General features: G+C 41.1%; 1 protein-coding gene across 12 annotated transcripts in view; it reads left to right on the top strand.

Moving 5' to 3' along the window:
• LCOR (ligand dependent nuclear receptor corepressor) overlaps nt 1–25,964 on the top strand; it is a 70,458-nt gene that overhangs the window by 30,462 nt on the left and 14,032 nt on the right. For 11 of the 12 annotated variants that reach the window (XM_085554631.1, XM_085554634.1, XM_085554637.1 and 8 more), the window contains 3 exons: nt 3,855–3,987; nt 8,102–8,389; nt 11,080–11,173. In XM_085554631.1, coding sequence (XP_085410757.1) covers nt 8,152–8,389; nt 11,080–11,173 — 332 coding nt within the window. In that variant the 5' untranslated portion in view covers nt 3,855–3,987; nt 8,102–8,151. Of the gene's footprint in view, nt 1–3,854; nt 3,988–8,101; nt 8,390–11,079; nt 11,174–13,877; nt 17,569–25,964 lie in introns of those variants that run through there. The other variant, XM_015867120.3, reaches the window with a different exon arrangement.

The following is a 25,964-nucleotide window of genomic DNA, read 5'->3' as shown; positions in this document are numbered from 1 at the left end:
TTTGGCTGATCTGCAAACGTGGTAATTCCCAGTTCCCTGTGGGCTTTATCCTTCACAGAGAAGACTTATGATGCGTGGTTTCCAAGCTTTTATTTCTTTGGGGCTCTCTTCCTTCTAAAAGGTTGTAGCACAGATAAGACCTGTCCATTCAGACGAATTGAAACCAAAGTGGTGTTCTTCTTAATTGCAGTTCGTTTTTTATTGTGTCTCATAAGAAAACCAACAGAGCTATTGCTACAGAAGAAGTCTGTGGCTCTATCTGGAATGTTTGTATCCAGTGAAGTGGTTTGCTGATCTTGGCTGTTATTTGCTAACATGTAGAGCTCAAGCCTAAATCTGCAGATAGATAACGTCAAAAAGCACCAGAAGTAAGAGGGAAATTGGGGAAAGAATCCTTCAAGAAGAAGTCAGTTGTGTATATATATGTGTTATATATATAAAAATAAAATGGATTGTCTAAAGCTACCTAAAGAAATTAATGCACGTGGGTTTTGGTTTTAGTTTGTAAAACAAAGAAATAAAAAGCTTTGGGAGGGGGGAGGAATGACACTAATCTCATTTGTTGGTGAGAGGAAACAAGAAGGATAATACTCCTAAGCACATTTACTATTTCATAGATCTATTTAAGCTATAAAAATAGCAAGAGAGAAAACAATGGGGAGCGTATTCTGGAGTCTGATGCTGCTGGTGGCAGAGGGCTGACCTGCTGCTTGGAGTGCCATAAAATAGCCCGGCTTCACTGTAAGGACCTCAGGCAGCTCTGGGGAGGAAGTGTGGTGGGGTGCAGCATGTGAGAGCCACACCAGAGTGACTTCCAGTTTTCAGACAACTTGGGCATTACTTGAAACAAATACCTAAGGGGAATGTAATGGTGGTACTTGATTATGATTAGTCAGAACAGCAGCCTCTGAGTGGGGTGTCCATTCAAAGCAAAGGAACGTGTTTTGAATTTAATAGATCTGTCCAATCAGTTATTTCACTGAGTGAGGAAACGGTGCTGTTTCTCACTGCAAAATCTCACGCTCCCAATAAGTGAAGGATGTCTTAAAAGTAATCCAACCTTCTGAATTTGCAGCTGATGCCAAACTGGAAGCAGTTACATGTGCTTCAGATGGCATGTTTGGAATTGAAACAGCAGAAATGGGACAGACCAAAGCTTGTTTTTTATCAGTGAGAGGTTACAGAAAGGTGATAGCAATGTAAAAACTAGAAACTTTTTGGGGGGCTATATGAATAGAGGCATGTCTTAATGCTGGGACAGGGAATTTTTCCCTTGCCAGATAGAGTGATGCGGCAGGTCTAGGGAGGGGATGCTGGTGATGCTCTGGGAGAAAAGCACAAAGAAAACACAATGGGGGGTATAAATGGGGAGAAATAACATTTTAACCCCTAGGGTATTTCTAACCAATGCTGATCAGTTTTAATTAGCATTAATCATTTAAAAAAAAAAAAAGAAAAAAAAAAGATAAATTCCCAAACAAGTGCACACAATGAAGAAAAACTTCTGGAAGTTGACACTGATTGATAATCACAATCAAATATTTACTATGAAAACTTAAAGTTTCCCCTGAGGAATCAACCGGCTGCAGAGATTGCTGGAATCATTTGTACAGGAAGTGATAAGGAAACAGAAAAAGGCAGTAAGCAGAGATCTTTCTGGTAGACTGTCTCATACGGTCAGTACAGGGAGTGCTTGGCCAGTGTGGTACTTGCCTTGTGATGTCTCAGCTGTGAAAGATAATGGGAACATGAGCTATGCCTTATGCTGGATGAAGATGGTCTTGATTTTAAGCTTCTGGAGTTACAGCTCATTGGATCAGGCCGAGGGGCTGATGTTTCCTATAGTTCTGAATTCTGTCCTTTGAATTGGAAAAGTTTTTTGCAATGGCTTGTGGGCCTTCAGCCAGAGGATGCTAATCAACTTGGGTTGATCTCATCTAGCCATATCTCTGTGCATTAGATTGCAGATACTCCTTTCAAGTAAAGCTTAAAAGTCTGTCTTTAAATGTGCTAACAGTTGCCTATTGCCTAGGTTAGCTCTGTTGTGAATTAATTTCTCCTTGAATGTCTCCTTTGACACAAACCAAAGGGTTGATGTGTTTGTACCTATCCTCATAACCTGGAAGGGTAGCAGAACTTGGTTGAGGGAGGTCAGTAACAGGGACAGATCCTGCCTGAAACTTGGTTAGACATGGAAATGCCATTTTGAAAAAGAGAATGGAAGTATGTTTTGAGTCTCACCTGGAAGATAACTCTAACAAAAATATTGGGTTTACTTTCCACATGTGTTTTCACTGTGAGATCCTGTCCTGACGCCTCGTATGTGTGCTCAGCCTGTTTATACAAAGCCTGGAGCCACAGCACTTCTGCTTCAGGCATTCCTGGTGTGGAAGTGAATGCTTGTGCTCCACTTTGAGTTCCCAGCCTTCTAAGGGCTAGCCCAGAAGTGCTGGCCTTTCCTATGGGAGCAAGCCTGGGTTCTCCCTGGTACAGTGGTGGGTGGGAAGGCTTAGTCCCTTTGTGAGAGCTTTAACTCTGCACAACTGTATTTCCCAGCAAGCACGCTGTCAAGCTCATCTCTCACCTCAGTCATTGCATGCTCGTCTCTTAGTGTGGTACAAACTTTGCTTTCTTTGCAGCCTGAGGTGGGTATCCCCCTTTCTCTTTTGACAATGAACTTTTGGAAGCTGGTAAATGACGAATCTTACGGTGAAAGCCCATGCTATACAGGCCAGAGTCCACAGTGTTCATATGATTACCCTTTGCACGTAGTTCATGTGACTGCTGCGTTCGTTAATTTACTATAGGCTGGTTATGTAACCTCCTTTCATTAAGCCTCTTGGAGCAGAGACTTACAGAATTAAAGATGACTTCTTGTTTTCATTTATTGTGAATTATAAGTGAATTGCCAGCTCTCTCCTCCTTCCCTTTTAGCCCCATGAGAACATGAACCTGAAATCAATTTGTACGTTAGAGGCCAGAAGCTGGCTATAGCCAAGGTATTATGGTAACTGATACCATGTAAAGGTTAACAAAATAAAACACTCCCTCAACCCAAAGAGAGGTTGTGTGTGCATTCCTGCAGTAGGTAAATACAGGTAACTTCAATATTGCTTAAAATGAAAGTGGGAGGAAAGGGCCCCGAAAGGGATTATTCTCCTGTGCGAGAGCAAGGCATTAAAGTGAAAGAGGAGAGAAAAGGGTGGGTGGGGAAATCCAGGCAGTTGTATTTGGTATGTTTGTAACCGTTGCCTTCCAGTTTCTCTTTAATTATCCTAGTTAAAAGACTGGTTCTGAAATATTCTGGAGGTAACTTCCAGTTGTACGAGAAAATGAACTTTAATTCATTGTGAGTGTTGTAAACACTGAACTTGCATTTATTTCACTGAAAAGTCGCAGCTGCTGAGCCTCTTGACAGAGGGCCTTGTTTGTTGCTGGTGCTTGGACACTTATTGCTCAGTTCACATGAATGCTGTGTAAATGAAGGTTAATTTTCTCAGTATTTTGCCCTCGGTGTTTCTTTTTCTTATGGAACCAAACTTAAAAGCCAAAGAACAAGTGCTAGATATGCAATTTGCAGCCAAATGTAGTAAAATACAGAAATCTTCCTTCTGGTGGGCTGTTATTTGCCATAACGTTATCAAATCTTCCAGTCTTCTGCTGCGTTTACAGCAAGAAAACAGGACAAAGTACAATGTTCTGGAGCAGTCAGAAATTCAAGTTTTGATTTAAGTAGATACAACTCTGCGCTGGGTATCTAACAAAGCTTTGAATTTAGTAAAATATGTAATGCCTTAGGAACTTTATTTGTTTTGGAGTCAGGAAGATCTTATAACTATTAAATATCTTTGCAGGAGCACTTAGTCAGTCTGGATGAGCCAGCCTCGGAAGCTGGACAAGAAGCTCTGCTTAGACAAGAGCAAGCAAAAATCATTCGTTTTGAAAGGCAAGCGGAAGAGTTCCTCAATGCAGTCTTTTACAGAAAAGGTTGGTTTTAATGCGGGGGGGAAATGAATCTTGCTGGTCATTTTCTTTGCATGTGATGCAGGTGTCAAAGATTGGATGTTCACGTTGTCATTGTATGATCAGTGTTTTCCAGTTGCAGTTTTTATATGTATTTCTCAAGAGGGAAAATTAAATCTCCTGTTGCAGCAGTACAACAGCATGGTCTTGTGAAGAGAGAAAGAGAGTGTAAGAGCTTTAACCCCAAAGTAAAACTCTGCATGAGAACACAGGTGTCCTTATAGTTATTATTCAGCTCTTAGCCAGCAGAACTGCTTCTCTGAAGCCAGTGTTTATGTGGGTGAGCTATAAAGAAGAATGGTGGTGATGGGTAGGTGAGATATGTATATATTTTTCTTTCTAAAATTAACTTATTGGTGGGATCCATGTTAATTTTTTAAGAAGTCAGCAGTCTTCTCACTATGGTCTGTGGTGATTTCCATCCCCACCTGCCCCAGCAATCCACAATCCAAAATATAGTTGGAATAGTGTGGAGGGGTTTATATGGGAAATTGAAAACGTGAGCAGCAAAAGAACTGGAAAATCAGTACTGTACAATATGCTGAGAGCAGTAAGTGTAGCTCAGTGTTAGAAAGTCCTGTATGTCTGTTCTGGAGAGTTGCATCAATTAAAGTGCACTGTTGAGAAGGCACAGAACTCACTTCGCTGTTTTCTGTCAACCTGAGAAATGGGAATCCAGAGGTTGCTTCCGAGTGCATCCTGGGTGGAAGTACATTGTACTTATCAGTCTAACCCATGTGTGAGAAAATCTGCCAAATCAGTAATTCCAACCTGTCTGCTGGGGGACAGCGCAAGGCTTCAGTGTAACAGAATAGAAATTGCTGTAGCCAGTCTTCAGCCCATCCTCACAGTCACCAAAATATTTAAAGGTGTTTTAAGCAGATAATGGTATTTTAGTCTTTCTTTTATGACTCAGATGAATAAATACAAACTATATAGTACAATGAATTGCATAAAGCAGAGCATGTGGGATGGTAGGAGGGATAGTTACTTGTATGTTACAACCAATAGTTCAGGTAATGCTTTTATTCCAAGTCTGACTTTGTAGTGGCTTTTTTTCTTTTAAAGATTATTTCAAACTTATCCCATCTCTCTTTAAATCCAGACCTGATTTAAGAAAATAAAGAAGTACAGAGAATGTATGCTTTTTTCCATTCCAGTTTTCTGGTGGAGGTGGAGGCTGTGAAGAAGTGCCTTTGCAGCTCTCCCAAATGTTTTGTTAGACATCTCATCCCTTTGCCCTGATGAAAAGCTTAACTTTCTGTGTGACCTGTGCACGTACTTCATGAGAAACACACACTTCCCTAATTGTAGGAAAACTGTTTAGTGCTTTCTGTGGTCAGGCACACAGAATGAGAACAATGAAATCATTTCAGATTAAAAAAGTAAATAATCTCAAAGATTCTTAGTTAATGTCTTCTTGGTTTCCCTTCTCCAGCAGAACTAAGCTTGGTGCAAGAGTAATAAGGGAGGGGAAGGAGCCTGGCAGGAGCTCAGTTCTGAGTCCTTAATGCATTGTAGAAAGTTTGGCTGTATTTAGATTGCTTAAGAGGTTATTCTAACTCATGCCATTGACACGAGATCCCCGAGCACCCTCTTAGCACAGAGGACACAAATAATGGTAGAATTCTGATGCTCCTTGTTGCTCAGAGGTACTTTGCTCTCCTGGCTTCATGCCGGTAATTAGTTCTTTTTTTATTTCCTTCCCGGCTGCAAGTAACATTTCAAACTGCTGTTTTGTAGTCAGTGTGGATCAGGGAAAATGCAGGTGTTCTGTGAACAGATGCCTGTTGCATGTCAAGGACATGAATTCGTGTGCTTAACATACAAAGATAATGAGCAGTGTCAGCAAACTTTCAGAACAGGCTGCCCATTAATGTTAGCTACTTCCTCTCTGCTTCATGCCTGTGGCACTCTGACCCAATAATGTTTCTACCAAATGTTCGTAATTCCAGTGAGAGCAGAGTGTTAGTATCTAGTTCTCCATTACCTTTATGTTGTACCTTTATGTTATGACGTGGTAGGACTTTCTTTTGATGATTTAATGAAATTATACCTTTATTTTTGGTTGGTGTTTCCCTTTTGGGATTTCTGTGCAGGTAGAATACACAAAGGCTACTGAGGGTTTAAAGCTGGGTTGTGCTAATTTAGGTAATTTACTGTAGATAAATGTTGGCTGTATTTATCATCTCTGAGAATCTCTATGGCTTAAGTTAAAATTTCTTTCAAAGAAATGAGGCACTTGAAATCAACATGAACACGAGGTTGATTTTCAGTGATGCTACAAATACTTTGTGCTCACTTTTGAACAGTTTTTATCCTCGGCATTTAAAATTCAGGCTTTGTATTAAGCAAAAAGCCTTTAATGTGGTAGGTAACTACCCTTCTGCTTGCAAGTTACTGTCCTGAGTTAGGAAGTATATCTTGAGCAGCTCTCAGTAGTTGCTCTGTGCTTCTTTGAACTTGCAGATTAGAAAGATGCATGCCTATGAGCATATACAGTATTTTCTCCATGAATTTGGAAGCATGTTTAGCTGCAGACCTTATTGGCTTGTACATATATGAATATATGTGCACAGGAAAGGAATGATTCTTCAGTAAATGTAATCTGTATAGATCTCAGCATTCGTTTCAGCCCAACACGTGCACACTACAAGCACACGTCAAATCGCTGGCATCAGTGTGATCAGACTGTTAAATTGTGCTCTTCTGGGCTTCCTTAGAGATTGTCACGTGTCCTTCAGCAGGTCTTAATAGGGAGCCCAGAAAACAGGAGACACGTCATACTTGATGGGAAAAGTTTCCACACGTCTTCCCTGTTACAGCTCAATCCCTTGTGGATCCTTTAGAAGGAAAGGGAGGAAGTAAATGTACCTAAATCAGTTTGGTTCACCTCTTGATGTCTTTGTAAAACTTTGGTGTGTAGTGTGCTTAGCAACAATAAAATATCTCGTAGACCTCATGATAAAATGGTCAACTATTTACATAGACATCCCAGAAATGTAGGACTACTGTACCACCTTAGGATTATACACAATGACTGTGTAAGATCTTAGATTTGAAAACCTTTATCTCAGTATGGTTTTCTATCAAGAAACATGGTAGCTGCTTACCATGGCTCTTAGGTTTATGGGGAGCTCTACCCTCAGTCCTTCATGTCACTCATCCTTAAAATCAAATCTTTTGAGCCATTTCAGGAACTGTATTTTAACAAACAAACAATGACAGCAACAAAAGAACTAACACCCTGATTTGTCCAAAGAAAGCAGGTAGTGTTTAAGAGGAAGTGGCAGGACTTGGCACCTGTGACGCAGGAGCTGTGGTTTTGCTTTGACATAAGGAATTGCTACTGGTCTAAAACAGTGATTTACATTATTATCTTTGTGTTGCTTATATACCTAAATAGCTTCTGTATTTCTACACTTTTTTATGGGGGAGAGAAAGAAAATAAGGAATTTCTAACTGTTCCTTTTCATGTTCTCACCAGTAGATTTAGAAATAGAATTACTTTTCATTTGATACCTCTAGGTTTTTGGGATAGTTCTTTGGGTAGCGCCTTGTGCTGCACTGTAACACAGTAGTAGATAAAATGAGGCGGAAGATCTTGATCTTCATTCAAATTATTTTGAAGAATCAGTATAGGGCTTTATTTCCCAATAATTTTATAGGGGACTGCTGCAACTCTGCTCTCCCCCCACCCCTTTCTGTAGCTGCAGGTAAGTTAATTATTCCACTGAATAATCTGTCCAGTTTTTCATAATGAAGTTCATTACTTGATGCTTTTCTTTGTGGTACCAACTCTCCTTTCCACTTCCACACCTTTTAAAGGTCTGGTTGGATATATTTGAAAGCAAAAGATGAGATTGCATATTTTTCCCGGGAAACTGTTACTTTGAGAAGTTTGTACTAGAATTAGCTGTGATTCTTGCTCAGATATTCAAAGAGTAAAGTACTTACTCTATATGAATGCTTTTATCTTTGGCTTGCTTTTTGTTTTCCTTTTAAAATAAACAGTGACTTAATATAAAAGTTGTTTTACTTAAAGTGCTTCCTTAAAAAAAATCTCTAATGTTTCCAGACAGTCCTAGGGTCTCTGACCCCAATATTCCCCTAGTGGCCCGTGAGATCATGCAGCGAATGATCCGACAGTTTGCTGCTGAATATACCTCAAAAAATAGCTCTACTCAGGACTCCAGCCAGCCCAATAGCACAAAGAACCAAAGCCTGCTGAAAGCATCTCTGGTCGCCTCCTCTCCCACGGCTGCAACTGCTCAGAACCCTGTGCTCAGCAAACTTCTCATGGCTGACCAAGACTCACCTCTGGACCTTACTGTCAGAAAGTCTCAGTCAGAACCTAGTGAACAAGGTAGGACTCTTACCAATGTCTTTTGTCCTGTGACAATCCACTCCCGGCATTCTTGTTATGAGAAAACCATTATAAGTTTGCACTTCAACATAAAATGTGAAGTGGAAAAGCGGTAGGTGTCATCATGGTAAAAGACTGACTAGCTAGATATGGCTGGGAGAGAAGGTAATTCTTGAAAGAAGGTAAGCTCACAGGCATGAAGAAGGGCAAAGGGGATGGAGGTGCCCTGACCTCAGGGGACAATTGTGCTGCTGGGAGCTGCGAGAAATAGCCTCCTCAGTGGGCTGAATGCTTGCTGATAAGTTACTGTGGTCATGAAAACCTGCCTGAAGGTCAGTGCAGAATCCAACTAAAAGACTGGTTGGATTTATTTTCTTTATGATCACAATGTGAAAGTAGTCAAATTGGGTGAGAAACTGCTTTGTGACGGCTGGCTCATACATTTGGAAAAAGTTGTGGGTTTTTTTTTCCACCTTAAAAATAGACTTGTTCAGCAAAGCACAGATTGAGTGACTGGTAACAGTGTTGCAGAGCTTGTTTTAAGGTGAAAACCTTGCTTTCCATCAAAAAAAAAAAAAAAAAAAAGTTTTTAACAAGCAAATTCTGCAAGTGATTTTAGTTAAGTGAAAGATTTTTTTTCCCTGTAAACCTGGATTAGAGGTTATCATAACTGTATTTCACTGAGAGGATTAGAATTACCTTCTTCTCCCTTCCTTAGAAATGCTTAAAAGTGTTTAAAATCATTCTTCTAAATACAGGGTAGACTGTCCATCCTCAAGCTGTCCAATGCCTTTAAGACAAATGAATGCCAACAACAAAATAAGCCAACAAAACCCTTTAGCTCACTGTTACCTAATTGTAAACATTCCTTCATCTTGTCTGTATATGTGAGATATCTTCTATCTGTAAGCAGGTTAGTTTTCATGTTCAGCCTTGTTCAGATCGGACATCTGGACACTTCTTACACTTGTCCCCGGGTGTCAGTTACAAAACAGCAGAGGAAGGTTATATGGTATTTTTTCTAAGTGAGGAGCTGTGCCATTAGCTGGTGAGCATTTATTTCTAGCTAATGTTATTGCAAAGCAAATGTAATCCACTCTGTCTTGCATATATGTTTGTAAATGTTAAACTGTTCTGATCTTGAAGCTTTCGCCTGAAAGGGAGGAGAGAATTGGTTCTGCTTCTGTTTGGGGTTTTTTTGGTGTTTTTTTTTTTAATTAGAGGTTAAGAAGAAAGTATCTGCGTGAACTGCTCCTTAGTGGTGAAAAAGCCCGGGGATGATTTATGTTTTGTTACCTGTTGATATACACATGTTCTAATTCAATAGGTTCTAAAGTGATCCATTTGCTGACGTAGCTGTTTTTCCCAATTTACGTAATTGGGAAGGGGTGTTGCCAGACTTTCTAAGGAGAGATTTAAGAGGCTGTCACAGAGACTGCTGGAGGAGCATTGTGGGTGTACTTCCATCCTGGAGGGCCAAGGGGAGGAAGCCAGTTTATGAACTCAGGACATGGGGCTGCTCCTGCACTCTGCTGTTGGTGTGTCCCCTTGAAGGGAAGGTGCTGCTCCATCCTTCCCTGTGTCCTTTGGCTGGGTGTCGCAGCACTCAGAGGGAAGGCTGAGCTCTCTGCTTGCTTAGGTTTGGGTGGCGAGGTGTTCCCAAATGCAGTGGGTGGAACAGCTTTCTGTACATTAGTTCTGTTTCACTGCTTTTCTTGTGGGTTTTTTTCCTCCATATGTCAAATGAGAACTCGAAGTAATCAGAAAACCATCTTAAATTGTGCTTGTGTTTGAAGGTACTTGAGCAAGGAGCTCTGAAACATCTCTTGTCTGCTTTGCCAGCAGCTTTCATTTCTCTTTGCCTCGTAAATTTCATGTTTCAGAGTTTCCAGGAATTTCCGATGGCTGTACTGCTTCTAAGGCAATGTTGCCCTTTTTAAAATGACCAGAATTTCAAGTTATTTCAGTGCAATGGGAACAAGGCTTTTCTAGCATGAAGCAGTCCCTTTGCTGTTGCCTAGAAATGAAGAGTTTATGTAAGGGCTCACAGAGGATTGCAGGTGAGCACAAGGAAGTGCCATTAGTGTATGTTCAAAGGAGAATGGGAGAAGCAGCCTAGCAGGAAAAACAGCTACATAGGTAGGATTGGAGAGGGAGTAAAGTGACACAGTAAAGGGGAAAAGCAATGGCGGTGCCATCAGGGACCCAGCAGAGACATGGAAAAAAGGAGGAAGGTAGTTGTTGGGGAGGAGTCTGGTGCTGTGAGTGCGCTCCACTGATAGCGAGCTTCCCATACTAAATTCCTACATTAATCCAAATCTATGTAGGAAAATTAAAAATAATATATATAATCTATCTCTATATATATACACAACACTGATTTAAAGCCACCAGCACATAAGTAATTTGTTAATGTCTCATGCCTTAGACCTTGTGTCCTGAACCATCATTTGTAGGCAATCATTTGTTTTCTGGCTCCTGTAACATGTGCCAAAATTTGTTGTGACTTCTAAGGACTATGCTGGTTACTTGCAAGCCCAATTATGACCAAATCTAAGCCTTGAGTTACTGAGAAAATAAAAGATGTTATGTGCTGAATATGACGTTAGCCCAAAGAAGTGGCTTTGTCAAGGGTCAGCATGGCTGATCCAGTTTCTTCAAACACTGAAGTGATTCTGTCATCTCTACAGACGGTGTGCTTGATTTGTCCACTAAGAAGAGTCCTTGTGCCGGCAGCACCTCTCTGAGTCATTCTCCAGGATGCTCCAGTACTCCAGGAAATGGGTAAGAGAGAGCAACTTACAATGACATTTTATGACTGTGTTTTTAACTAAAAATGTATGTTTACCACTTGTCAAAACTAACTTATTTTTGGTGTTAACCCTCTGGAGTAATGTCTTTTTCAACGTGCCTTTTTGGTAAATACCTTCATCCCACCTGCCAAATAAAAGCTGTTGCAAACTGAGACAGGTTTACCTGTGGTGAAGAGCTCTGCTACCTGTTATTTAGGCCAGTTTAGTACTTAGCCAAAAGCCTGTACTGCCTGCCTCTTGGGTTCAGTGGAGAGGTAAGATCAGTTAGATGTCCGAAGACTTCTGTTTTTTTAATGCTTTGCAGTGTGACTTATATTTCATGTCATTTATATGGAAGTTAACTAACAAAGAAGCTTATTTTTACCAGTAGCAATAATTTGGGTGATGAACTGGAGTGATTTGATTCAAATCACTGCATGTTCTGCGTTTCTATTTGCTTGCACAAACCACAACCTTAAAAAAAAAAGAAATATATATATGTATATAATAATAAATAGAGAAGTTGGGTGGCAGGGAAGTCTCGTTGTTCAGAAAACTCAAAGTTTGGTTTTTTTGGTTTTGCCATTGTACTGAATTATTTTTTTCTAAGGAAGCACAACACGCATGATGTAGTACTTCTACCTTAGTTCAAGGTGTAAAAGAATGCTGTCAGTAGTTATTTCAAGATGCTGTGTTTCTAATGGTCACTTCTGCATACATTTAGAAATCCATTACTGTAGTTAGGTTTGGGTTAATTGTACTGGAGAGGCGGTTTTGGGAGTAAGAGGGGGTTTTGGGTGTTGATAGGAAAATTTTGTTTGGAAGCTGCTGTGAACTACTAGTTTCATTAATGAAGTGCAGGAACAGAACGTGATTCAAACTACTATTTAATTGCTGGATTTAGGCTTACAACAGCATTTAGAAAACCTGAGTTTTTAAACTAACATCCCACTGCCAGTACCAACCTCATGTACTGCTAACAACTGGTCTGACTGTTGCATTTCTTTGGGGAAAAATACTGCTGTCTGAGATTTTCTCCCTTCAAGATTACATTTCCCATTTAATATTTCTAGTAATAAAACCTTTTCAGCTTTGTTTCCTTACAAAGACTCCGTCTAGAATCTGTAAGAACAGCAAGTTTCTTTTTTTCCCCCATGTGTGTGCCTGAAGTGAGAGCTGAAGTCCAACACGGGAAGGGGTGGCATGGACAGCATCTGGCTGTCCTGGTTGGTTCTGTGGGTCGAGAGAGAGTTTTCTGTACTGGCACTTGTAGTCACTTGTACAGGTGCGTGGTGGATGATGGCTTAGTCTGTTTAGAATCAAGGAAATCAGATGCTGACCTTCTGTTATAGTTAGCTGTCAGTGTGATCTCTCTTTAGGAGTAAAAATACACGTGCGCATTCTGATGCTTAATACCTGATGTCGAAGGGATGGAGGATATGCACTAAGCTCTTTGGAATAGCAACCTTATTTGTCTGGATTTTGTTCTGAATTCATGCTGACTCCTGTTACTCTCTTCAGCTGTGACCTCTCTCATCCTGGAGAGAAACTAGCAGCATATATGTTAAGCACTGTGTCCGTTACCTGCCAGGTCCTTTCAGTGAATGTTTCTGCTCTGAAGATTTATTTACTTTTTCTGATCTTAATGTGATGTTAAAAACAGTGATGTAGCTTTTCAATAGCATTTATCCTATAGCTAAATAAAACTGATTTATCTAGAGGGCTTTGCGCCAGCAAAGTCTCCCTGAGTGTTATAACACTTGTAGTCTTTCTTAATGGGTATATAAAACTTGGGAAGGTTTGGAGGTGGATTGTGAAACCGATTTCTGGTTGGTGGGACTTAGTTAATACAAAGAGGCTGAGCAATCAGTAGCAGTGCATTGTGTCATAGAAAGCACTTGCGACAAAAGGAAAATGGTAAATTACTTGCTTTATTTTTCCTGCTTATTAACGTTTGGTCTGGACAAAAGCGTAGAGTTTGAATTTGGGATTTTTTTTTCTTAGCCACGTTAAGCTCTGTGTCAAATGAGATTCAGGCCCGTGTATAGGTGCAATTGGTTGCTAAAAGGGCATCTTGGTAAGTCTAGTGTTCTTTGTGATCTGCAGTGTCCTGGCTTTCATATTTGGTGCTGAGCATTTTTTTATATATCCTGAGCAGCATTTCTTCAATGCGATGTAAGCAAACGTCATCCATGGTTTCCTCCTACTCATAGATGCTGCAGGTGGCAGTCATATTTGCATGTTGAATATGTTGCATTTCTGGCTTACTCTTTTATTACTGTACTTGTTTAGTGGTAACGTCACACCAGTAACACAGTTCTGTATAGATCCATGGCGATTGACTCCTCCTTTGTAATTAAGGTGCTATTTTCAGACGCTTGCGCGAAGTCTTTTCTACTCCGAGAATTTGTGAACCCAACCAGAGACCAGCCAACAGGTTTCATTTTTCTTTGCCCAAAAAGCTTCTCTTTTTTTGTCAACAAGTTTTAAAACTGACTGATGCTGAGACTTAATAAAAAAATAAAATAAAAAAAAAATTAACAAATTAAAATAAAAAACAAAATTTAGAGAAAAATAAATAACGCAAAAAAGTGATGTTACCCAAGCAAGGCCTTCTAATAAAGGAGTGGCCCCCTCACCCATCCCTCCCTACCTGTGCAAGTCCTGCTCACATCAGTTTCCTTCCATCCAATTAGGCGACCTGGGAGACCCAGCCAGCACCATCCAGAGGGACTACAGAGTGGTGATGGGGTACCTCCAAGAAGCTTGCAGGATGGAACCAGGGAAGGTTATGGCCACTCTACATCTCTTAAAGTACCGCTGGCTCGATCACTCCAGATTAGTGAAGAACTGCTGAGCAGAAACCAGTTCTCTACAGCTGCCAGCCATGGGCCATCTGGACTACAGAATCATGGACAGCACTTAATATTATCCAGGGAGGCTTCTTGGGCAAAACCACACTACGAATTCAATTTCAGCCGCATGAAATTCAGGGGAAATGGTGCACTCAGCAACATCAGTGACCTTCCTTTTCTTACAGAAAACTCTGCCTTTCAAAAAATGGCACTTCAAACTAAGCAGGATGGGAAAAAGGACGTGAGCCATTCGTCTCCTGTGGATTTAAAGATACCACAAGTTCGAGGCATGGACCTTTCTTGGGAGTCCCGCTCTGGTGACCAGTTCAGCTATAGCTCTTTGGTAATGGGTTCACAAACGGAGAGCGCGCTTAGCAAAAAGTTAAGGGCTATCCTTCCAAAACAAAACAGGAGAAGTTTGCTGGATGCTGGACCAGATTCCTGGGGCTCAGATGCTGAGCAGTCTACCTCTGGACAGCCATATCCCACCTCAGATCAAGAGGGAGATCCTGGCTCCAAGCAACCTAGGAAGAAAAGAGGGAGATACAGACAGTACAACAGCGAGATACTGGAGGAAGCAATCTCCGTGGTGATGAGCGGGAAAATGAGTGTTTCCAAAGCTCAGAGTATTTATGGGATCCCCCACAGTACACTGGAGTACAAAGTTAAAGAGAGGCTGGGCACTTTGAAAAACCCTCCAAAGAAAAAAATGAAATTAATGAGGTCGGAGGGGCAGGATGTTTCAGTAAAGATTGAATTAGATCCCCAGGGAGAAGCAGCACAAAGTGCAAATGAATTGAAAGATGAGTAGGGATGTTGTAGAGTGCCAATTACTTTGCAAACTGGGTGAGCACTACTGCATAGTTCAACCACCATTGAGCACACCTCATTCTCCCATTCACTGCAATGCTCTTTTCTTTGCAGTTCAGCATAGACTTGTGTGGACACAAGTGAAAGGCGTGCTCTGAATGTCACGTTTGTAAATTTTTTTCCAGCCCAATGTGACGCAGATCCCCTCCTTCACCTGCCCAATATCCCTTTTTCCCCCTTTCTTTTCTTTATTTTGTTTTTTCCTTTTGCCTTTTGCATGCTTCTCTGTAATAGAGAGTTGAGTTACCTCATAAAGAATGCAGATCTGTGGAAGTGGACACCTTGCCTGTACAGCCTATTTCAACTCCCGCTGTTGGATGTTTTTCATGTCAGTCTTAACAGAAATAAGTCCACTTTGTTAAACTGGTAGTCTCCTAAAACCAGGCTTTTTGAATGAGAATCAGACTGTCGTTCTTTAAAACGTTTCAGAAATCTTTTTCCCCTTCCTTTTCTTTGATCCAGTTGATTGAAAGAATTTAAGCTGAATCAAGTAACGTAGGAAGGCACCTCTCTTGGACTCGGAGATTTGCTTTTTTGGTGGCTAATCAATTGGGTCTAATTAGGCTCTCTGTTATTTTCTTTCTAAATTCGACATGCTTACCATTCGCTGTCTGCTTAGTGCTCACCCGGAGGGGAGGGGAGGGAAAACTTACAAACACTACCTTCAGAATATGTCAGTGAATTATTTGTAACACTACCTTCGCTGTAATTTTGTTAGGTATTTTTGAAGGGTGATATTTGACTCACCTGCTTGAGGATGTAGCCTTATCTCACGGAAGACAAGCTTCTCATGGTCAGGAGCAGTCAGGGTACACTAAATGATGTATTAGGGTATGCCTCATTATAACAGAATTAAGGTTCTTTGTGACCTTCATGCTTTTTACAGACTTGATTCTGAGTTTACTAAACTAAGTGGTTCCAGCAACTAGTTTAAATGACTCTAATCTGGGGATGGTGGGGGGTGGGGTGGGGGGGTATATGTGTAACAAACTACTGTGATCTTGTGCAAAAAGAAAGAAGAAAAAAAAAAAAAAAAAAGCCCACTAAACAGTGATCTCAAACGTTACAACCTCAGTAGTCTGCCCAAATATCCACATTAGTGAAGGAGCTTATTAATGTTCAGGGAAGAAGTAAAACACTGGTAGCCTGACCTGGCTCAGGCTCTGTATCATATCTAGCTGTAATACTGTCAGGGTCGAACACTCAGTGAATGGGTGTTTCCTTTTTAAATATTACAGTTGCCAGTAGCAGGAAATAATCTTAAGTCCTGCTTTTTTTTTTTTTTTTTTTTTTATTTAACCTGTTTTTGATAGTGGTTTAGCACATGCTGGAATAAGCATTTAAACACCGTCAAAGCACTCCGTAAACCACAGATCCTTTTGTTTGTTTCTTTGTTTTCTGATATTAACGGTATCTTTATCCGTTACGTGGAGATCCAGGATAAGTTTTGTCGGGAACTTTTCTCTTTGATACTTTCTGCGGGAGTGGTCATTAACGAGGTGGAGCTTACTGGTATTTCCACAATGTGACCAAATCAGAATTGCTGGTTCTTCAGGTAGAAACAATTTGGTCTTAATCTGTGCAAAAGGTAGATAGAATTACCGCTTGTTTTCCCCACTTGCACAACCAAAAGAAGCATCGGAGTTTTAGTGTGAGAGCATTAAGCAGCGTCAGTGATTGAAAATGGTTTCTAAGAGTTCATGGGAGGACGGCCTTAGGTGGTGCTAGGGATGCTGAATGACCTCGGGAACGTCGGTCCTGTTAGCCTCTCCCCCTCCCCAGCAACTTCGGATTTTCAAAGGTTAGGCACACCATTGCTGTCGTTCTGAATATGCACTGCTTGTTCTCGAAGCGGGCTGGGTGTTTGGCCCCAGCTACCTTTTGTTTTTGTTTACTTACTACGTTTTAGGACTGGAAACCTTGGTTCCCTGTAGCTCTCTAGTTGTAGTGCGGCATTTCAGGCAGTTTGAGCTCGGTTAGCAGTATGTGAACTCTGCAGTACGCTCCAGTTTAGCTGAGGATCGCGATAAGGTGCGGTTACACGAGTGGTTTCATCTGCTGTAGGAAGTTTGCTGCAAGCTTAGAAGAAAAAAAAGAAGTAACGCAGTTTTACTGTTGGGAGAGGTTTAACCTTTTGCCGTTGTCTTTATTTAAGCAACATGAGTTGAGTTTTATAAAACCTTGTCACTGTAGTGTATGTGGAGTGCTCATTTTACCGACCTAAATATTTTGTATGTGTATGTTGAAGTGGGTGACAATCGTGCAGCAGAAGAATGGTGTGCCTACCCTTTAATGCTGCAGTTTTAAAAGAGAATTTGTCTCGTCATTTCAGACTGTAGGCTAAGAGTTGTAAATAGATAGTGAGAAGTCGAGTACTCTTTATTTGCTTTGGTTAGAAAGTGGATATTAAAACACAGAAAAACAAACCAAACTCGTAACTTTCTCAGTTGAAACGTCCTGAGACCTGAAGATTGTAGTACTCACGTCTGCAAAGCTTTTAAACATAACACTTGATCTGTGATAACTTGATATTCAGGTAACCTTTCTTTTTCAAGAAGCTTTTGAACAACCGTATTTCCTCCAAAGGTCTCTGTTGAAAAAGGAAAAAAAAAAAAAAAAAAAAAAAAGGAAAAAAAAGAAAGAAGTGTAGATTATTTTTTAAGCACTAATTGCATTACGTCGGTAACTGCAATATAAAATAGCCATTATTGTTTTGTGAAGCATGGTTGAGATTAGTTAGTGGTCCCTTTTTAAACTTTCATGAGCCTCTCAAAAAAAAAGAATAAAAACAAAATTAAAAAAAAAAAAGCTGCTGAATATTCAAAAGATATATATTTTACCTTATTGTAGGTTTTGTAAATTTAGTCTGTAAGATTCAGGTGCACCTTTTAATGTTAACGTTCTGTTTCGAAGTCCCACCCGGTGTATTTTCTCTGAGGTGATTCATCACGTGAGACTGGGATCACTCTGAGTGCTGCAGTGATCACAAATATTTCCTTTCCTTTTTCACTACGGATTTTTTACAGGCGCTTTCAGTGTAGCTAACTAGTAGTAAATGGGATCATTTTAAAATATAGGATTGGGATTAATGTTTGTCCATTAGCATGCTTGATTTTCTGCTGCCCAGCAGTTTGCATGGCCAAAATCCCCGGTTGACCATATTTTGGTGTGGGAAGGTGTGGTTCACTGCTGTCTTTGTAGCAAAAGCCTTGTTTCTCATGTTATTTCTGCTAAGTGGATGCTTATGTTACTTGGATCACTTGGACAGGAGCTGAGGTTTAGAATCTTCCTCCTGCTGCTCTTTGAGGTCGCATTGGCATGTAACGTAGACAAACCGCAGCCCTGTAGGAGCAGAGGTGTCATTAGGAGGAGGCCTTTGGGTGCTTTTTGTCACTGGTTTTCTCTTACTCCCGAGATAGTCCAGCCGGTGTAGTGATTGGACTTAACAGTATTGTTGTGTACTACGTTGATGTAGCTGAAGAAGCCTGACAGCGAGAAACTGTGAATAATATTTGTGGCAGTCTCTGAAAACTAGTTTTTCAGTCCAAGTATCATGAAGGAGAATCCCTCTCCCCCGCCCCCATCCTAGAAAAGTAATTTTATATTTTGTGTGTATAAAGTTTTAAGACTCAAGTTTCATATTGTACTGAAGTTTAGGTGTCGCTTGGTAAATCTTTGCTGCAGCATATAATTGACGATGAGTAAGGCTTAGTGTGGTAGGGGTCCTGGTGTGGAGTTAATTATCGTACAGTTCTGGTGAGAAAGCCCAACATGTATGAAATGTGTCTTTTTTTTCTTTTTTTTCTTTTTTTTTATCTTTATTTGGACTTGTAAGATGTAAAAGTGCTTTTTTAGAACTCTGACCTATTACAAACTATTACCTCACTTTCAGCCAGCTGGATCCTCATTCCACAGTGTTGTAGGCATTATTGTGACTGTAATGCTTGAGTACAGCTATAGAGTTGAACGTTTCCAGTTGGGTGTTGTAGGGACACGTATCTGGACTTGCTTTTTCATTTCCATCGGAAAGCTTTTTGTTTTTTTTTTCCCCAGTCATTTGCTGATGTTTTGTTTTTTTTAAAGGCTCAAGATGGTTTCCTTGAGAATTTCTCATTTCTTCCTGCTAAGTGGGGATAAATATGGAGAAGTAGCTACACGAGCAGCGCACATATGCCTTTGCTTTCTCCTCTTAGCAGATCTCCTGATCTGATGCTTGTATGACCAACCCTATTGCTAGACCTGAGATTGAGCTCTGAATTCCCACTGACACCAGAAAACGAATGCTGTTAACAAATGCAGGTGTACTGACGAGGTGGTGCCCCTAGTTAACACAACACGTTCAAGCAATTCTTGTACCATGCTTTTTTTGTGGAGCTTTCTGGTGTTCGAGGATATTCCCGAACATGAGAGGCAACTGCAGCTGTGTTTGGACCAGTTGGGAACAGTCAAGGAACGCCCTGTGCTTTGTCTTGTGGCAGGCCAACATTGGAGTCTGAATATTTCTTTCTGAGGACCCAAGGGTACGTTGCCTTCCCCCAGAAATTCGCAGGAACCAACAATGTGATTCAGAGGCTTTAGGGCTGAGTAAGCTTTGTATAGGTTGGAACAACTTTTCGTTCTGATTGAATTGCTTTTTATATCATCTGCAATGAGTGTTATACAGGCAAAACTGGAATTATCGTGTTTCTTTTCAGTTTACTTTGGATTAATGCTCTTAGGATGTCCTTGAGTCTTAGCAGAACACGGTGTCCAAGGAGTGAAGGGAACACTGCGCTGTTCCCTTGTTTCTCAAAAACAGCACGGCAACATCTTGTGATGTAAAGAGCTTTTCTTCAGCAAAGACAAAATTGTAACTCTTCAGTGTAAGAATGCATACACCTATTGCAGTCCAAGCTCTTGTGAAGGCAAATTTATTGATCTGTACTGGAAACTCCTTCTCAATATTTTAGATTTCTTCAATTCTCTGCCAAATGTTGGAGGTAGGATGGGAAGGCTGTTTCTGTCATTCTCAGGAGGATAGGAAACTTCTAGGTTTTGCCCACAAATGATTCAGAAACAAAATGTAGCTTCAGTCTATGCCAGTATCGCTCGGCGTCAGTAGGTAAAGTTGGCTAATACTGCTTTTAAAAGCTATACCCAAAACAGTATGTTTGGAGAGTAGCTTTGAGCAGAAACATTGATAGTACCAATCTTGAGTTATGTGGAAAACGCAGAGATTAGAACCATCAGAAACTTGAAAATCTGCACTGCTAGTTGTGTTAGATATAGCAAATATAATAATCACTGCAGTTGCTCATTTCTAACTATCCAGTATATAAACACGATGTGCCGTGATGATCACTAAGCAGAGAGAGACTGTAGACTCAGAATGATCCGTAGGTGCACTCCACATATGCAAGATAAAAACTGCAGGTAGCTACAGTGTTCCAACATCCATCTCTCTCCTGGTCTTGGTTTGGCCGGGCCAAGTCTCTGTAGTGATATTACAGCAGCAGTTTCACATCCTGTCAAATTTTGCCCTACATTCAGGTATTGTCACGGGAACTTTTAGTGTTAGGGAGCTGTACCTAATCCTGACATGGGTCTCTGACATAGCTGCGAAGTTCCCCTGGGCTAGGTGCTGGAAGGCTGGGTTTTCTTCAGCCCATCCCAGGGTATTTCATTCACCTTCTTCAAAAACAAGCATTTCCTCTCCCCCCTTCACCCCCATGTTGGTCTCTACTTCATTGGTAAGTATAACCTAGAAGTGCTCGAAAAACTAATTCTACCTGATGGATCAGGGATTAGGGGACAGACTTCGTTCTGACTGGAGCAGGAAAAGTTAATGTCAAAGTAATCTCTGTAGTCGTTAACTAATATGGTCTCAATGTATGTTCCTTCCCAGAAATAATGAAGATGCTACTACAGTGACCAATACAGGTTATCAACTACTTGGTGCTACATTTCTCAAAGACTTTTGCAGATGATATTTTTTACTCCTGCGTGAAAGCATGTAAACTTTACTGTCACTGTATAAAGCGCTTGTCTGACCTATTCTAAAGTACCAGAAAAGGGATAAGTAACTGCAGCACTTTTTCTGTTACAATGCCAGAGTCTTAATTAAATCTGGTCTTCAGGTTATAAGGAATCTTAGGCGTACAATCTAGGATCGCAAACAGCTTTTCAGGGCAGATCACAAGTTCTCTTGGGATACTAATCTGTCTTTTAAGGAATGGAAAGAGATGTTCAGAAGTTCAGGCAGGGGATGCACACATGCCTGATGTTTGTAACCGATCATTTCAATAGGCCGTTTCAGGGCTTGGCATTTGGAATCTGGGATGATGGGTAGGGAAAGGGGAGTTTCCCAAACCAAGAAATCATTTTGGACCGTTGTTTAACGTTCAGTTTGAAAAATGTATCACAAGAAAAATGGGTAGGGATTCTTTCTCCCTTCTGCCTTCAGGGAATGAGTAGTGTTTAGAATCTCTGGCTGAAATTCAAGCCTTTTTACCATGTAAATTTTTAATATAAACTCATTGACACGCTTTTTACATCTGAGGACTGAAAATGAATCTTAATGTTTAAGTTGTGGAATGGTATATTTCTTAAATGAAGGGGGAACATTAAAGAAAAAAAAAATAGATTAGAATACCAGCATTAGTGAGCTTAAGGAATTTTAGTATGTAATAGCAAAGTAGAGCAAAGTATTTGATTAAAAAAATAATCTTGAATTGCTAGTCTGTATCTAGGTGCATTCTAATTTAGCAGGTGAATATTCTTTACTTATCGATATATGATGGGCTTTTTGCAAATAGAAACCTTTATCTGAGTCCCACGTGTTGCTTGTACTGATGTGATCTATGCTTACAGCAGCTTACTGCTGCTTTAAAATGTATAAAATATGTTTTGAGTGTTTGCTCATAACTCTTTCTAACCTCCACTTGTTAAATTGTCAGACATTGGTATTTTATCAGTCCGCAATGTAAGTGAAACTAATGTTCTTAGGAATCCAACTTGTACACACACTGTTTAAAAACCCTCAGGGACAGTTTACACACTATCCTCACTCAATTCAGGTACTTGTACTCTCTTCTTAAACCTAGCAGTGACTTGTATTTTGTTTTGCTTTTCTTTTGACGTGCTGATAGCACATCCTTGATGAATGTCAACTTAAAACTCAGTTCAGGTATCCAGGTATAACTCAGCCAAACGGATTTTAAAGCTGCATATTTACTCTCCAGCACACAGTGCCTCAGACACTTATAGTGGCATTCTGTATATTCAGTTATTACTACTGAGCAGATCGCGTGGGGGTTCCTGGTATGTATTGTAAGAAATTCCTATGTATATTATATAATATGTATTATATTATATACATATATAGTATATATGTTATCTTAAACTTATATATTTTAAAATGCCACTACTAGCCAGCGCAGCTAAAAAAAAAAGAATAAATAAAGAAAAGAAATACATTCCCGGCCGCCTCCGTGCCCTGCGGGGGCGGCTCCTTAACGTGGCTCTTGCTTCTCTCTCTCACCATAACTACTTCTAACCTCAAGCACGGGTCCTTGGCTGTCTGACCTCTACACTCTAGTTATGCAATGTCCTTAGAGAATTCTGTGCACTGGCCACTGTGATGGAAACCAATGGGCCGGGAGTGCTTTGAGTTTATGAGTAATTGTTCTGCCAAAGTTTGGTGTTCGTATGACGAGCGTGTAAACCCGTCGGACGATGGGCAGAGGGCCGCGCTGTGCGGCTGTGACCTCAGCAGCAAAATGCTGCTCCGCTCTCGCTGTCATCTGTTGGCGGTCGTGAGTCGGCGGCACCTCTGCTTTATTATCTGACGCTTTACACCCACAAAGTCTTCTCTTTCTATTTATGTAACCCATAGTCTTTGAAGAGTATGGAAAATGGCATTTCTCTCTGACCTCTAGAAGTTCAAGTGTCATGGGAAGAAAAAAAAAATGAAACAGGAACCCCCCCCCTTTACTCTTATGGACCTCATTTCAATATACTGTTTACAGTTTGACGGAATTGTATAATTTAATATTTCTCTTGTACTGTAGTTTATATTTATTTACAGATTTTTTTTGTACCGTGTGATTTGAATTTTTTTTGTTCCTTGCTATGATCAATGTTTTATGTAGTAGAGCACTTATGATCACAAATTAAGGTTTTTTTGGTTTGATTGCACTACGTTAATTTTTTTAATGCAGTTCTGATTTTTTGACTGGACTAAATAAGCTGTGTCTTAATGTATGTGATGAGTACTTTAAATTTTTATTTCACGTGGTCCATTTATTTTCTTTCTTTTTGTTTGGTTTTTTTTTTTTTTTTGGCATTGTATGTCAAAGCGCTAATCCTCTTGTTGTGCATGTGTAAGATTTAATGGCTCCATTGTATTATTTGACCATGTCATTTTGGAAACACATTCCCAGCTGTAATGTTGTGTATGGTAGTTTTCACTGGATGCTAGACTTTTCAAAACCACTATTCTTCTAATAAATTTTGTTGTGAAAAACTTGCAGGGGTTCCAATTCTGTTGTTCCTAGCGTGCTTTCTGAGCGCCCGCACCACCAACCCGAGCTGTTGGAATGCAAGTGATGTGCCTAAAGAGAGCCGGGGGAGGAAGGGAAAATGGCAGGTAAAGCCCAGGCTGGGAGTCCACGCTCCTTTTGTTTCGTGTTCCCACTTAGGGCTGGTGGTTGTGCTGCTCCAGCAGCCGGGCAGGGAGCGCTGATGTAGAATGACGTGCAGCTCCCGTACTCTAATCTGCTCTTCCCGACTGGTCACCTTAATTTCTTTCAGGGTAAATAATTTATTTGGTGAAGAATGAACGGTCTCTCACGAGAGAGAGGAAAACAAGAAAGTAGCTTTGTCCGTTGAGCACTTAGTGGTGAGTCAAGGTGGAAACCACAGCAGTCAGAGCCTGCCTGGGAATCCTTGCGTGCTGTGGTTCTGTTCGGCTCACTTGTGCTCTCCCAGGCACAGGGGGTTCTGCAGGAGCATTGCCTTCCTAAAGGGGCAGCTCGGTGCTGCCCAGCTTGCAGGGCTGTGGAGCAGTGATGCCACTCCATACTGCTGCCTGCCGTCACGGCTTGCTTTCCCCCAGCCGCACTTTGCGTTGGGTTGAACTACTTCTAACGCCATGCATTATTGATACCTCAATTCTGAATGCTAGAAAGTAGGTTACAGTAAGTGTTGTGTAATGGAAGCCACGTGGGTTCAGGCACTGCTGCTAACCTTCGTGTTCGGTCCGAGGGTGGTCTGCAGGGTAACACGCAGGAACCTCCTGGCTTCAGGAGAGCTCGTGTAGTGCTGCAGCCTGTGCAGCCCCGGCTTCTCCTGAGAGCCTGCTGCCTCATCTTGTGCTGTTGGAAAGTAGGTTTCAGCAGAGAGTTTGCATTTACTAACACAGTTACCCGTGCCTTGTTTTTGTATTTTAACATACAGAGCTGGTACATTGCAAACAACTGTATTTCTTGTATGCTAACCCTGCTATTAAATCAGAAAAGTAAATAAAAGCAAAATGCTAAGGTAGCTTTGTACCATCCTTAGCTTAGCTTTGCTCGGCAAATAGCGCCTAAATGAACACTTGGTTTGCTCGGAGCCTTACGCTGCTTCAGGAATAGTAAGTCTTTGTGTAAATAGCTAGCAAGCCCCGTGCCGTAAACTAGCGTTTATCATATCTTTTTCTGTATGTCTGAATGCATCTGTCAAATCTATGAAAATAGCCTCCGAAAGTGACAAACCGTGTTCCCATCTGCCATTCCTCCGGATCTATTGCATCTTGCAAGCTTTTCCTAGAGCGTTTTTCATCGATGCTTTTCATCCTGTGATGGCTGGAAAACCCAAAGCTTTGTTATTTGTGTTTTCCTGGAAGACTTGCTGATGGTCTGGCGCTTTGAAGTTGAAGTTCTTCAGCTGAAAGGAACGAAGTCTCAAATTCTTCTCTTGAAGCATTCTGTAGTACAGCTCCGCGTAACCAAGACTGCTGTGCTCCGAGCCAGAAAGAAGCATTCACACTGTGGTGAAGAGGTGGAAAAGAACTACGATTAGAACTGTGAGGCGGCTTAAAGAGTCTGCCAAGTTCCCTTGTAGCTAGACGTCAGCTTCTTGGGCCTGCTTAGGGATGGGGCAGCACGATGAAACCTCCTGGTGCTCTCAGTGCTGGCATAAGTGCGAACTGAAGGTGCAGTGGCAGCCCAGAAGTGATGTCAAAGGCAGAGCTTGCGGTGCTGGAAGCAAATCTGGGAATGCTCAAGTTGAGACAATGAATGTAACAAAGAGATTAAAATAGAAGACCATCTTCCTAATGTAGTTATTCTCCAGAGACTGAAATAGACATTACGGTGCTGGAACGATCCCAAATAATGCTGCGTGTGGGAGTGCTGATGTTTCCTCTGCTCTGGTTCCCTCGATATAGCCTCTGTGCTTCATAATCCATCACGTCCTCACTTGTCGGATGGGAAACTCAGTAGAAATAGGACTGATTTGACAACCAGATTAGTTCCTGAGTTCCTTAGAGGTTGCTTAGAGTGTGTGGGGGGAAAAACCAAAGGAGGAGCTCCCGCGGGCAGCACTGCTCTGTGCTGTGCCCCTGCAGGGCTGGGACAGCTGCGGCTTTCACAGAGTTCAGTCTGGTTTTTGACTTGCTTAGTGTAATGTTCAGTCTTTCTATATATGTAGATGTCTCATAGCTAACAGCACGTGGCAAGTCAGGCACAGTTTGATGTCTTCATCCCCTTTGTGTGAAGGTGGTGCAGTTTTTTCTGGGTTTTCTGATGTAGTGCTGTGCTCAAGGTGGTGTTTCTGAGGGATTCCCATAGAAGCAGCTGGCCGTGTCTGAGTTGTTAGTACTGGCTTAAAACAAATTGTTTGACTGTAGCTCTAAAAAAGAGATGCCTTAGGACTCTGGTTTTGTGTAAGAACCCTCCATAGTAAGTGTACTCTGTATGTAAATACAAGCTTGTGTGCCTTGCAGTGCCTTTAATGAGCTTATTGCTAGGTGCAGAAGTCATGGAGGGGCAAGCAGTGAGGGCACTGTGGGGTTCTGCCTTCCCCTGGCTCTTGCTG

The sequence above is a fragment of the Coturnix japonica genome, chromosome 8 (assembly GCF_054131305.1).
Source record: "Coturnix japonica strain WE chromosome 8, WE-NBRP24, whole genome shotgun sequence".
In the NCBI taxonomy this organism is placed as follows: domain Eukaryota; kingdom Metazoa; phylum Chordata; class Aves; order Galliformes; family Phasianidae; genus Coturnix; species Coturnix japonica.
Note: the sequence above shows the minus strand (reverse complement) of the source record. Positions and strands in the feature narration are given on the sequence as shown.